Here is a 14,403-nt window from a genome sequence, read left to right on the forward strand (position 1 = left end):
CACCTGCTTGTCTGATTTTGTTGGATTCTTTTCAGTTTGTGAAACCCGAGGATGTGGACAAGATACTTGGAGGAATGAGACCCACCACGTCCATCCTAGACCCCTGCCCATCCTGGCTTCTGAAGGAGGCCAGAGGGGGATTGGCCGAGTGGGTAACGGTGGTGGTTAATGCCTCCCTTCGGGAAGGCAAGATTCCAGCGAGCCTAAAACAGGCTGTTGTAAAGCCGCTGTTGAAGAAACCATCACTCGACCCCACTAAATTGGACAACTTTCGGCCTGTTTCCAATCTTCCCTTCTTGGGCAAAGTCATGGAAAGCGTGGTGGCCTCACAACTCCAGGTATTCTTGAGAGACACGGATATTCTGGATCCGGCACAGTCTGGTTTCAGACCGGGGCATGGTACCGAGACGGTCTTGGTCGCCTTAGTGGATGATCTGCGCCGGGAGCTAGACAGGGGGAGTGTGTCCCTGTTGGTGCTCCTGGACCTCTCAGCGGCCTTCGATACCGTCGACCACGGTATTCTTCTGGGGCGCCTTGCAGAGATGGGTCTCGGGGGCACTGCTTTGCAGTGGCTCCAGTCATTTCTGGAGGGTCGTACTCAGAAGGTGTTGCTGGGGGACTCCTGTTCAGCGCCACAGCCGTTGATCTGTGGCGTTCCTCAGGGTTCCATCTTGTCCCCCTTGCTGTTTAACATCTACATGAAGCCGCTGGGTGAGATCATCCGGAGTTTCGGGGTGCGGTGTCACCTGTACGCAGATGATGTCCAACTCTGTCACTCCTTCCCACCTGCTACTAAGGAGGCCGTCGAAGTCCTGAACCGGTGCCTGGCCGCTGTAATGGTCTGGATGAGGGCGAACAAACTGAAACTAAATCCAGACAAGACAGAGGTACTCCTGGTCAGTCGCAAGGCCGAACAGGGTATAGGGTTACAGCCTGTGCTGGACGGGGTCGCACTCCCCTTGAAGGCGCAGGTTCGCAGCTTGGGTGTGACCCTGGACTCATCGCTGAGCCTGGAGCCTCAGGTTTCAGCGGTGACCAGGGGAGCATTTGCACAGCTTAGGCTCGTGCGCCAGCTGCGCCCGTATCTTGGGAAGTCTGACTTGGCCACGGTGGTACACGCTTTGGTCACATCCCGCCTCGACTACTGCAACGCTCTCTACGTGGGGCTGCCCTTGAAGACGGCCCGGAAGCTTCAGCTAGTCCAACGCGCGGCAGCCATGTTGTTAACGGGAGCAGGACGCAGAGAGCATACAACGCCCCTGCTGTCCCAGCTCCACTGGCTGCCGATTTGCTACCGGGCCCAATTTAAGGTGCTGGTGTTATCCTACAAAGCCCTAAACGGTTCCGGCCCAAAATACCTTGCAGACCGCATCTCGGCCTATGAGCCCACGAGGGCCTTGAGATCGTCCGGGGGGGCCCTTCTCTCGGTCCCGCCTGCCTCACAGGCACGTCTGGCGGGGACGAGAGAGCGGGCCTTCTCGGTGGTGGCCCCCCGGCTGTGGAACACCCTCCCTGTTGAAGTTAGACAGGCGCCCTCCTTGATGGCCTTTCGTAGGGGCCTGAAGACATGGCTCTTCGAGCAGGCCTTCAACTGAGTGTATCTTGAACGACATTGGAACGAACTAGGACTATGAATTTTGGCTATGACCCCAGGACTTGACGAAGCGGATTTTTAGTATAAGTATATGTTATGTGTGTATTGTCTGGTTTGTATTGTTTTGTTTTATTGTACACTGTCCTTTTTTGTTGTTGTTCACCGCCCCGAGTCGCCCTCGGGCTGAGAGGGGCGGTCAATAAATGCAAAAAATAAATAAATAAATAAACAACTCGTTGGAGATGAGTGGTACAGAATCTTGATGCAATTACGTAAACTTTGTTACTTAAAACAAACAGTTCCCCTGACAGAAAAGCTTTAACCACTGTGAGGCTTCTTTAGCAAACTGTTCTATCTTTAGACACAGTTACACTGGAGCACAGATCCCTATCTGTCTCCACCAAGGGTAGTAGGCTCCAGAGACAAATTTTCCTTTTACTGGCTCTCACAGCACAGTAAATTACCAGCCTTTGTCTCAACCTATTTCCCTAAGCTAAAGGCTCACTAAAGGCTCTTCTTCTCCTGTCAGATCCCTGCTGTAACTTCCTCTCAAAAAATCCACAACCTTCTCTGTCTCTATCTAAGATCCTTCTCCCTTTCTGTCAAAACAGGCAGCTTATTTTCCCTCTCTAAGCTGACTCCTCCCCCACTGGCTATACCCAATCAGGAGTCAGCTTGACTCCTCCTCCTGCTCTGCTTGACTACCAAGATGCCGGCCACTGCCATGCAGGCTTCGGCCTAGCCGACTGAAAGGTAGATCTATTACAGTGCTCATCTCCATATCTAAGCCAAAGAGCTGATGTTGTCCGTAGATGCCTCCAAGGTCATGTTGCCAGAATAACGGCATGGAATGCTGTTACCTTCCCACTGGAGTGGTATCTATTGATCTCCTCACATGTACATGCTTTCGAACTGCTAGATTGACAGAAGCTGGGGCCAACAGCGGGAGCTCACCCTGCCCCCTAGTTTCAAACCACTGACTTTTTGGTCAGCAAGTTCAGCAGCTCAGCAGTTTAACCTGCTGTGCCACTGCGGGCTCCAGTGAATGACTTAGGAAGTGGGATATATTTAATTTGGGCAGGAGAACACAGAGATGTAGCATGTTAGCCATTTTAAAACATCTGGATAGATGTCCTATAAAAGATAAAGTCAGCTTGCTTTCTGTTCCTCTAGAGACAGGGAAATGAACCAATGAAATTAGACTACAAGAAAAGAGATTCCTCATAAAGATGAAGGATAACTTTTTTGTTTTACTGTGAGAACAATTTGACAGTGGAATAGAAGGACTGGGAGAATAGTGGATGTTTCATCTTTGGAAGTTATCAAATATAGGGTGAATGGGCATCTTTCAGGAGTGCTTTATTTTTATATTCCTGCAAGGCAGGGAGATGGGTTAGATAGATGGCCCTTATGGTATCTTCCAATATGAAGATTCTATGATTTCATGATTTGTGGAAACAGTACTTCTCACATATTCTAAAGTTTAAACACAAAGAAGTTAGACTTCATCCAGCTTCTGAATACAGTAGGTGGATTCTCAACCCCATTACAATTTGGAAGTTGGATGGATCTGGAGAGCTTCCATTTTTATTTGCAGAATAACCCATATTGTTTTTTCTTCATCTTAGATGACAGCAGAAGGCAGTGGGTATTAGTCTCACCCTCCATATAACCAGTCGCCTAGATTAGAAACCATTTATCTCATTCTCTCTCCAACCACCAATCTATAAACAGAGTGAGTTTGTTTTTTCTTAGTGAAATCTCTAACATATCATCCACTGCATGTACAGAAAGTTGCTTAGTTATGGATGGTTGTTGTACAGTGAGCAAAAACGTGCTTTGCACTGCACTGCTTTTGTTTCATGGACTGTGAAATTGCATTTATTTTGGGGAAACATGTAAATGTAAAAATCAATGTGATGTAGCAACTGAAGTACTGAATGTGCAGGACAGAAATTTGAGGTCAAATCCTTCAAAGGAACAAAGGTCTCTCTCTCTCTCTCTCTCTCTCTCTCTCTCTCTTTTGTAGCCAATTTTAAAGGCTGCAAATTTTCCATTTCCTAGCAGTAATGGCTAGGCTGTTGAGCTAAGCCATAGATGAAAGCTCAATGGAAGAAGGAGACTGAGATTTTAAAATTAATTAATTGATAAAAATAAGAATGGAAATTACCATATATGATGGTGGTGATTAATAGTAGTACGGTATCCTGATTGTCTTTTGTTGTTTTACTCCATATGTTAACAGAAAAAATGCCTTAATTTCTGATTATAAAGAAATCTCTGAATTATAGAAATTAATTTTGATTAAAGAAAAAAACACTTTTCAATTATAGTTACATTTAGAAGTTGTTTATTCTTACCTCTCTTCTTTGCTAAGTTCTGTTAATCTAAATGCCTTTCTTGCAAGGATGAAGCTACATAGAAAAAGAATTGCATAAATTAATATGTTTGAAAAATATATACATGTAAAATATTTGTCATAAAAATAAATACATAGATCATACAGATTATTTATTGGGTACAGAATTTGCTCTGGGCTGTAATTTGAACATTAAAAGATCTACACTACATGATAAACTTAAGAATCTGATGAGAGTATGCTGAGCAACCTCTGAGCATACATTCTTCTTATCCTGCTTCTTATCCTAGCACAGCTGTAAATAAAAACATGGAAACCCTGAGCTCACAGTATCCAATGTGGTTTAGTTTCAGGACCCTGCCTCCATGTACAGTGGAGTCCCGCTTATCCAACATAAATGGGCTGGCAGAACATTGGGGAAGCGAAAATGTTGGATAATAACAAGGAATTAAGGAAAAGCCTATTAAACATCAAATTACATTATTATTTTACAAATTAACAACCAAAAATCATGTTTTACAACAAATCGACAGAAAAAGCAGTTCAATTAATGATAATGTTATGTAGTAATTACTGTATTTACAAATTTAGCACCAAAACATCGCAATGTATTGAAACAGCTATGAATCCGGGCGGGAGGCAGACTGCGTTGGATAATACAGAACGTTGGATGAGTGAAGGCTGGATAAGCGAGACTCTACTGTATATCAAAATCTGTGAATGCTCAAGCCCCATTATATACAATGGTAGAGTAAAGTGATGTCTCTTCTGTATAATGGAAAGTGATTCAAATGAATGTTAGAGACAGCCTGAAGATCACTGAAATTACAGGATATTACAACAGACTATGTCTATGTATCAGCATAGTGCTCACTATGTGGCGAATTATGGTTTGCTTTTTGTTTAGTCCTCACCTCACCCCCAAATATTTTCAAGCTATGTTTGGTTGAATCCATAGATGCAGATCCCATTAATTCAAAGACCTGACTGTATTGAGTAGTGATGTTCCATTGATGGACCAATGGGATCTAGAAAAACTGGGCAGGGAATAATCCATTCCTCGCCACTGCAAATTGCAGTGCACTTTTATGACAAGGTTTGGAAGGGTCAGCATCCCTTGAAAACAGACTTTTGGAGAGAATAAAAGAATAAAGGGGAACAACTGAATATCATTCAGTCCTGCCTAGATCTTTATTGTGGCTCAGTATACAAAGTACTGGATTTATTACCCCATAATGGCAGGCACAGACCCATCAGGTTTAGTGTCATCTAAGGTTACTGAAATGGGAGCCTCTTCATCCACAATGATCATGGCACCACAGAATCCTGACAAGAAATAGGAAGACAGGATAGCCACGAATTAAATACACAGTATGAAGTACTAATTCCAGCCAAATCTCAGATGATCACGTTCAATCTTTTTTTTTTTTTTAAAAAAGCTCTCTTCTTGTAAACTGTCATTCAGAACAAATCCTCTGATTTCTCTAAACTGCCCGACTTTCTTTGTGTGGCTCTTGATCAAAGCAATGCAAGAATTACTTTAATGTATATCTTACCACGCCTTGTCATGTACAGTGACAACTCAAATATTTAAAACCACTGAAACATTACAATAAGTTATACTGTATTTAAGGATGAATTGGACTAATTGAAAAAAGAAAAGAAAGCATTAAGCATAGCAATTGTATACATTTAATATGAACTTCCTAGACCAGGCCTGCAATAGTGGCTGAAACAGTGAAACCTTTGCTTTCTAATAGCTCAGTGTACACAACCTTTCTTCCATGCACACAATTACAAAAAATACTGTATAAAATTACCTTCAAGATATGTGTATGTGTGTGTATATATATATAATGTAATACAGTATAATACTAATAATATGATATTAGTATTATATATTTTATATTACTAATAATATTACAATATATATTGTAATATTGTATATTGTATAGTACAATATATAATACTGGTATTATATATTGCATGTATATATATCTTGGAAGCTGTTCTGAGTCCCCTTCAAGGTGAGAAGGGTAGCATATAAATGTTGTAAATAAATAAATAAATAATACAAAAGGGGTATATGAAAGTGATTATTTTTGTGTCTAGACTTGGGTCCTATCTCTAAAATATTTCATTATATGCAAATATGCAAATACAGGTATTCAGAAGTCAAAAACACTTCTTGTTCCAAGAATTTTGGATAAGGGATGTTCAATGTGCAATTACAACTATCTGTGATTAATTCATTTTTCACTAACTAATTCTTAAAGAATACAGATAGAGGCTCTGACATTAGACAGGCTCAATTTTTCCCTAAAGGATCCAAAACCTGAAAGATTCCAAAAACTGAAACTTTTTGATGTTGCTGTTGCAAACAATTGCAACATGGAGGAAAGGGGGCTAGTTACGCCCACTAAGTTTGCTCAAGGAGCTCTCACTTCACCACTATCAGAAATTTGACAGGGGAAAGAGAAGGCTGGGAAGACTCCAGGTCCTGCAGCTTGACTTACATAAAGCCCATGTAAAAAGCAGATATAAGCAGAAGGAAAAGTCTAAATGCATCCTGCTACCATGGACTTGGGGGATGTTCGAAAGCTCCTGCTACCTGGCAAAGGGCATTCATCCTGCCATATGCTGCCACTGACTGGTGTAAGGAGAGTTTGAGACACGGTGCGGAAATACTCAGAACTAATGAATGAGTAGTTTAATCCTTTTCCCGATTTCTTAATTATGTATAAACAAATAAAGGAATTTAAAAAAACCCAACCCACAAGATCTAAAACCTAAAAAATCTTTGTGACCAAGTATTTTGGATAAGAGAGGCTCAACATGTATTTACAATTTCTTTTAGTACCACCGGATGCTATCTATCTCACCCAAGAAATGGTATTTTCAGTGATTCCAATTAAATTCTGCATAACTTGATACACACATACCCATCCTCTTCCAGAAGGCGTCTTTGTAGTACATCATGCATTTAATGACAGAGCCCATGGGAATGCGCTGAATTAACTGGTTTCTTTTGGTAGGAAGTGCTGGCTCGAAATGAATCTTTGTGGTTAAGACTGGGGGAATGGCACTGATCACATACCTGCCCTGCAAAATGTAATATAGGGAAGCTTCAGAGATATGTTTTATTGCATACTCAAAATATTTTTAATTCTTCACTTCAAGGCATACTGCTCTTACAAAGCAACTCATATGACTGTGAAAAACATGAAAATATAATTACAATTAAAAACCAAAATTGAACTCAGCAGCTGATGATTTCTCCCTCCAACTACAGTACAATTCACCCAGATGTAGACAGGAATGAATGTGTCATCAGTTGCTGTTTTTTTTTTTTTAAAGCCCTGCAGTGCTGATCTCATACATCTCATCTCCTTTGGGAAATATAGTCTAGAAGCGTAACCATAGCATCTAAAGACTAACATCCTTATTAAGTATTAGTGGGATGCTCTTTTCCTACAAGTGCACAAATGGAAACGTTATACTGTTTCTAACTGTTTACACTCAGCATATCATTCAATCAAATATAACATGTACATTTGTACAATATTAATGCCATAATCAATGCAGTATTGGTCCAGTGATATAATAAAAAAAGAAGCCATGGACAGAGGAAACTGTCAATGTCAGAGCCTCATTACAGCAGACTTTGAGAAGAAGCTCTCATAATTAAATCAGCAAAAGAGATTTCAAGCACATTCCCAGAACAACATGCAAGGGTGGAGATTATTATAGTGAACTAAGGATGTTATCACATGAGGCTTCCAAAACGGGTTTGATCATCACAAACCTATATTGTACCTGGCATATTACAATAGCCAGTAAATACTATTTTTGTTTCAGGATTTTGAAAATTGGGGTGCACACTAGATTAGATGCTGCATTCAACTTAAGTAAAGTAAAGGTAAAGGTTTCCCCTTGACATTAAGTCTAGTCATGTCCAACTCTGTATGGTGGTTCTCATCTCTATTTCTAAGCCGTAGAGCCAGCATGGTCCATAGCCGCCTCCTAGGTCATGTGGCCAGCATGACTGCATGGGGCGTCGTCATCTTCTTGCCAAAGCAGTACTTATTGATCTACTCATATTTGCATGTTTTCGAACTACTAGGTGGCAGAAGCTGGGGCTAACAATGGGAGCTCACCCCATCTGTGGATTTGAACCGCTGCCTTGCAAGAAAAGGAAATGTTTAATTAGGAGATGAAATTTGTATTAGCAGCTTGATGCAACCATGGATCAGTGCAGTTACTTGATTTAATTTTTTTTAAAAGGAAGTGATTGAGGAGAAAGGAGAAACTTTTGGCTTAGTACCTAAACTTTTTCTTTTTCTGTTTACTGGAAGTGGCAATGGCAGCATACTGAGAACAAACAACAGAAGTGGAGAGAAGGAACACCCACAACACGCCAATAAAACAAACCCCTGACCCCAAAGTCACTGCAGGAGTGGCTTCACATTACTGCATGACTAAAATTGCTTTGGAAGGCTGGTTGCGTGTGGATTGAGCAGCTCTGAAATGGAATTTCAAAAACGACTGCTTCAACCTGACTTGAAGATTGGTTTACAATGAGTTTGCAATGATGTAATGTGATGGTAATCTTCTTAATTAATGGCTAGTGAACCTCCAATGCAGCTTACAAACTCATGTGATAACATCCTAAGAGCTGATTATACAGGGTTAGTCAAAATGCATAGGCCAATAAGCCATTCAATTGAATGGCAGATTGGCCTATGCATTTTGACTAACCCTGTATTATGGCCTCATTTAAATGCATATGTTCTTAATGTTTTACCTTATAAGTCTCATGGTTAAGTGTCTTCACAATGATGCTGTCACCGGACTGATCAATATAAACTACAGGCCTCTCCAGTTTAACATTGTCCTTGAGTAGTTCATGGATCTTTTCAGTAATCTGTCCAGAACCCCCAACAAACTTCCTCTCCTGGAAAGAACATCAAGAGAATGAGGATCAGCAACAAATGATTAGCATCAGTAACAAATGATTTGGGTAATGGAGCCCAGAGTCAATGCTAAATAACATGCTATGATAAATCTCCTCCTCCTCCTCTTCTTTTTCTTCTTCTGTTTATTTATTCCCCACTTTTTCTCTCCACAAAGGAGACTCAAAGTGCACAGCACACAGTATAAATTCAGTTGTAAACAGTACCTCAATTCAAATTGGGATTGTCAAACTTTAATAAAGAGTACTGAAGGAACTTGCAGATGTAACTTCAGAGTCACTATGTGTAATCTTTGAGAATTACTGAATGATAGGAGACATCAGAGCAGATTGGAAGGGGTGCATCTTTATTTAGTGTCACATTTTTAGTTAAGAACTGTCTCTATTCAGTCAAACTAAATGATGTGAGATTTCACATAGCCAGCAGTTGTGTATATTTATGCTGGGTGAACTGTTATGTACATAAACATTAGATTTATTTGTACATTTAAAAATAAGTTACTGGAGATAAGGTAAGAAAACTGGGACAAGCTAAAAATACGAAATGAAAAGACTCCAGCAGAGGAGCACTTAATCAACAACAGTATTTTGCTATTTAAAGTGTTATTTTGCTACTAAATTTCTCATGAGAAAGCAGAACCTCAGCTGGTTTCTGTATCATCAAAGAGTGGAGAGCAGAACAGAAGCTTAATTTAATCTGACAGGCCAATTTCATTTTCTTTAGCAGAGAGAGCAAAGCATGTATAAAAAGCATGCAAAATATACTAAGTGCCATACAAAGATTAGAGAACAAGACAGTTACAGACTGCCAGTTTACAATCCAAATGACATGATACAAGAAAATGGGATGAAGATGGGGTGTATCAGAAACTGGTGCCAAACTAACACTGATTTGTAGAAACGGTGTCTTTGAATGTCCAGGCAAAGAAGATTTGTATTCTATGTATTATTAAAGATGAGAGCTAGGAAGTCATAGAATTCTAGAGAGTAATCTAATACCATCTGAACTATTTCTTGGGAGTAAGTGCTTTGAAGACACAACTTTAAGTACCCCTAATAGGCATTTTATCTCTGAATATTTTTAGGACAGTACAATATAGGGGTTCATTAAAAGTACTCAAGATGTTAGATAGAAAGAAGAATGTAGATATTTTCAATCATATAAAATGAGTGAACTGCTGGCAGTCATGCAGGTTCAGGAACACTGAGCAGAATTACCGGTATATGTTGTCTATACTTAGATGCATTTAATGTTTCCTTTCCCCAGTTGTGCTCATCCAACATGGACTTTTAAAACATAAATTGGCTGTAGAACAAGAACCAGGATCACCTCCACCCATGATGGAAGGGGCAACATGATATAGGGCCATTGTATTGGATCCTCACACATTTTAAGCTGACCCTGCTGACATTTCTTCAGAGTCCTTCACCCAAAGATTAGCTCTTCTCATGTAGTGGAATATTCATGAACAATTGTAGTGCTGAAGAAGATGAGGCCATAACACTGAATACTGAGAAAGTAGGTCATTGTAATGAACTCATACCTTTTCTTCATAGGCTGCAGCCTGGAAGTCAGTGAGCTGGCCTCCATGTTGGGAAGGCAGCTCAGGATGGCAGACATGATGGTATAGGCAGAGAGGCAAGGGGAGGAGTCAGCTAACTCCTGATTGATTCAGACCCCAAGGGGAGGAGTTGAAGGACAGTGTAAAGAGGCTGTCATTTCTGACAGAAGGGGGAGAGAAGGATTTGATCTAGCAAAGAAAAGATTAGGATTTCAGACAGGGAGAAGAGAGTTTTTTTAGTGAGCTAGGAATTAGCCTGTTAGGGAATAATTAAAGAGCAAGTGCTTCTGTATAGCTTGACTAGGGCAGTCAAAGTGAAGGGTTGTTTACTTGTATTAGGACAGAAGTGGGTTTATTTCCCTAAAGGTCAGGGTAGTCCATGAGAAACCTAGATACTCTGGAAAGTAGCCAGGGGTGGCTGGTCAAAGAATCGCACTGTTACATATTACAGGATAGAGTGAGGAAAGTAGCTCATGCTAAGGAAAAGTTACTCCTTCTAAAGAAACCATTTGCTTAATAAGTCTGTGCTTCAGAAACAAATTACGCGTATGTACCTCTCAGTAGTCAGTTGTTTGCTTCAAATACTTCAATAAACCTGTTCTCTAGTTTACTGTTAATCTGCCTCAGCCTTGTTTCATCATATAAGGTTAGATCCAGTTAGCCTCCACATCTCTACAGTTCAGTCACCAGAAAGGGAGCCAAAAGGAAGAGCCGGTGTATAGGGACATTTTACCTCAAGTACAACAACAAGACAATTCCTCAAACTGTAATTTGGGGTGGTGGCAGTAAACTTACCATTACACACTCACGTTATAACAACAACACTCTTGTTGAAGCACTTTGGGTCTGACAGGAGGGATTAGAGACGGTGTGTTGTCTCTCCTGCCTGTAAGAATACATGATCTTCTCTTACATTGGTGGCAGCGGTGGGATAAAAAGGAAAGGTCTCCCCTGCCACCTGCAAAACCATCGTTCATCCTTTTACAGTCGTCATTTTAGAAGTTTCACATGTGAAAATGTGACTTTAAAATGTCTACTCTATGTGGAAAATAGGAATAACTTTAAGATTTTAGTACAAAGTAGAAACATAAATAGGAATACTTGTAAGCTAAAGATGGCATGGGCCATAATTTTTTAAAAAGAAGATTGAGAAGGGTATCCAGAAAAATGCTCTGGGTTGAAAATAATAATAATAATAATAATAATAATAATAATAACAACAACAACAACAACAACAACAGCAACAATTTTTTATCCTGCCCTATCTCTCTGAGGGGACTCAGGGCGGTGTACAACAGAATAAATGGCAAACATTCAATGCCAACAAGACGTAACAAAAGAGATCAAATCAAAAACAACATTAAAATATCATTATAAAATAGCCCAAACTAACAAAATTCAAAATTTAAATATACAAATATAACATTTAAGGCACATTTAACTAATGAATTGAGTAATAGTGTACAATAAAATATTAAAAGTATAAGACAAATTGCGTTAAGTCACAATCATTTAGGAGCAAAATTTCAGAGGTTTAAATGCCCATGCTTTTTCAGAGACTCTGGGAATTGTAGTCCAAAAGTAACTTTTCCAAACTCCATTGATTATCTGCCTCCAGACAGACACACTTTTGAAACCACAAGTGGGTTTATTTCCCTAAAGGTCAGGGAAAGAATATACTTTCTTTTTCAGGTTTGGCAAAGATCCTAGCTAGGAGATTTTTAAGTTATAGTTCACAAAAGTAACTTGTAAAAACCTCAACTAAATCACTATGGCTTCATCAATCTCAGAATATACTTTCTTTTTCAGCAGTAAAACACAATAATGCTTAAGTCCTTGATCTGCAGTGTGAGAGATCTATGCCACTGCAAGCAGAGGTTAAGCTTTCTTCTTTCCCTTCATTTCCGACTGGAAAAACAGATGTCCCCTGGCCTTTCAAGATTAGGCTGTAAATTTCAGAACATGGGAAAAATACTTTTCTGAGTGACAAATCCTCAAATCCCCCAGCAAGATACTTTCCAAGTCGCACTGTCATTTCAGAACTTGATCTGCCTGCAAGCAGATGGCTTTTCTTTAACATGGCATAGAAGAGAAAAGAAGTTGTCAGACAATCTTTTTCTGTCGTCTTCACTAACAGTGTGAGAATTCACAATAGACTTAATGAAGAGCAATGAAAAAGCACAATACTTCCAAAACATAAACGTAAATGCCTTTCAATAGTACTTTGTACAACTTATTTCTCTGAGCATTACTTCCCTATTTTTAGAAATGCTACTTCATTTTTTAAAAATCTGTTTCAACTGAAGGGCCTTCCCAAAAGAGCCTTGGGATTATTCTTGAAAAGTGCTGCAGTTATATGTGTGTTCAGAGATATATCTTGTTACAATGTTAAATCATGAAGTGACTATGGAAACTAAACTGGATCATCATCACAATAGCAGAGCAATAAGGGGTAAGTGGGATAGAGGAAAAGCAAGAGTTATCTAATTTGTAAAGACATTTAAATGAAATATTAGCTTTATTGCTAATTTATTGATTCAGAACTGTAAAACCAGACTGACATGTTCCACAATGTTCTTCCTTGAGCTTTATGTTGTTACAGATGGCACATTATTAAGTATTCGTTCATTAAAATTTAAAAGCTTTACATACCTGCCCTCCATTTGTGACAGAAAAGATCCGTGTTGTTCCCCCACATAACTTCACATACCAAAGAAACCAAAGAGCAGAGACTTCATGTGTCTCAGAAGTTATGTTGACATTTACAAAGAGAGTAGCAAAATCTTTGGCAGCTCTGAGTACAAGACAAAAACACAAGACACAGATGGAGAAAGATTAAAAGCGTTTTTTTCTTCTATTCAACTGGTTGTCTGCTAAAGAAATATTGAAAAAAATCATAACCAACAAGGATTATGGCTTTTATCTGATTTACCTTCTCAAAAATGACATTGATCTATGACCCTGTATCATCATGTTTCTTCCTCTAAAATGGTTTTAGCATTCCTGATTGATGAAGAGACTACTCAACTTTCACATGTTTTGCCTCTTTTGGCTGGGCTAACACTATAATATTTTTCTATATTTATTTATTTTATCAGAAGTGAACCGAGTGTACAGTTGTGATATTTTAAAAAAACACAAATTTTAAAAAACTTGGCATTATACTAAATGTCCTTTAACCAGTAGCTGGTCACTTGGAGTGCCTCTGGTGTTGCTATAAGAAGGTCCTCCATTGTGCATGTGGCAGGGCTCAGATTGCATTGTAAGGTCAACGTCTTTGTAGATGGCTGATTCTCTCACACCAGAAATGACTTGCAACATGCCAACAAACAAACCAGCCAATGGACCTTTTCAGGACCAACAATGACAATAATTAGGTTCTTGTGGGTTTTTTCAGGCTATAGAGCCATGTTCTAGACGCATTTCTCCTGACGTTTCGCCTGCATCTATGGCAAGCATCCTCAGAGGTTGTGAGGTCTGTTGGAAGTAGGAAAAACTTCCTACTGTGAGGTCTGTTGGAAGTAGGAAAAACTTTCCTACTTCCAACAGACCTCACAACCTCTGAGGATGCTTGCCATAGATGCAGGCGAAACGTCAGGAGAAATGCCTCTAGAACATGGCTCTATAGCCCGAAAAAACCCACAAGAACCTAGTGATTCCAGCCATGAAAGCCTTCGACAATACAATGACAATAATCTCAATCAACATTGAAGGCATGTCGGCTTCCAAAGAACAGCTGCTCTACAAACTGTGCTAAGAAATGTGATGTGCTGCGTGTACAAGAAACACACAAAAATGACCAAAAGTTCCAGGAATGATCTTAGTAGCGGAAAGACCATATGTGCAAGTATAGAAATGCTGTCCTTGTAAAACCAGGCCTTCAAGTCAGCAGTGCCCATAACAATGAAGAAAACAA

The 14,403-nt window shown here is 39.8% G+C and overlaps 1 protein-coding gene across 1 annotated transcript in view; it reads right to left on the reverse strand.

The window, feature by feature from the left end:
- The window catches only part of LOC132771790 (amine oxidase [flavin-containing] A-like), a 64,873-nt gene that overhangs the window by 12,882 nt on the left and 37,588 nt on the right, over window positions 1–14,403 (reverse strand). The window contains exons 6-10 of the mRNA XM_060770226.2: window positions 13,140–13,281; window positions 8,758–8,907; window positions 6,896–7,055; window positions 5,183–5,279; window positions 3,955–4,008 (exon numbers count right to left, since the gene is read on the reverse strand). Of these exons, the coding sequence (XP_060626209.2) occupies window positions 3,955–4,008; window positions 5,183–5,279; window positions 6,896–7,055; window positions 8,758–8,907; window positions 13,140–13,281 (603 nt within the window). The remainder of the gene's footprint in view (window positions 1–3,954; window positions 4,009–5,182; window positions 5,280–6,895; window positions 7,056–8,757; window positions 8,908–13,139; window positions 13,282–14,403) is intronic.

Source organism: Anolis sagrei, chromosome 3 (assembly GCF_037176765.1).
Source record: "Anolis sagrei isolate rAnoSag1 chromosome 3, rAnoSag1.mat, whole genome shotgun sequence".
Lineage (NCBI taxonomy): Eukaryota > Metazoa > Chordata > Lepidosauria > Squamata > Dactyloidae > Anolis > Anolis sagrei.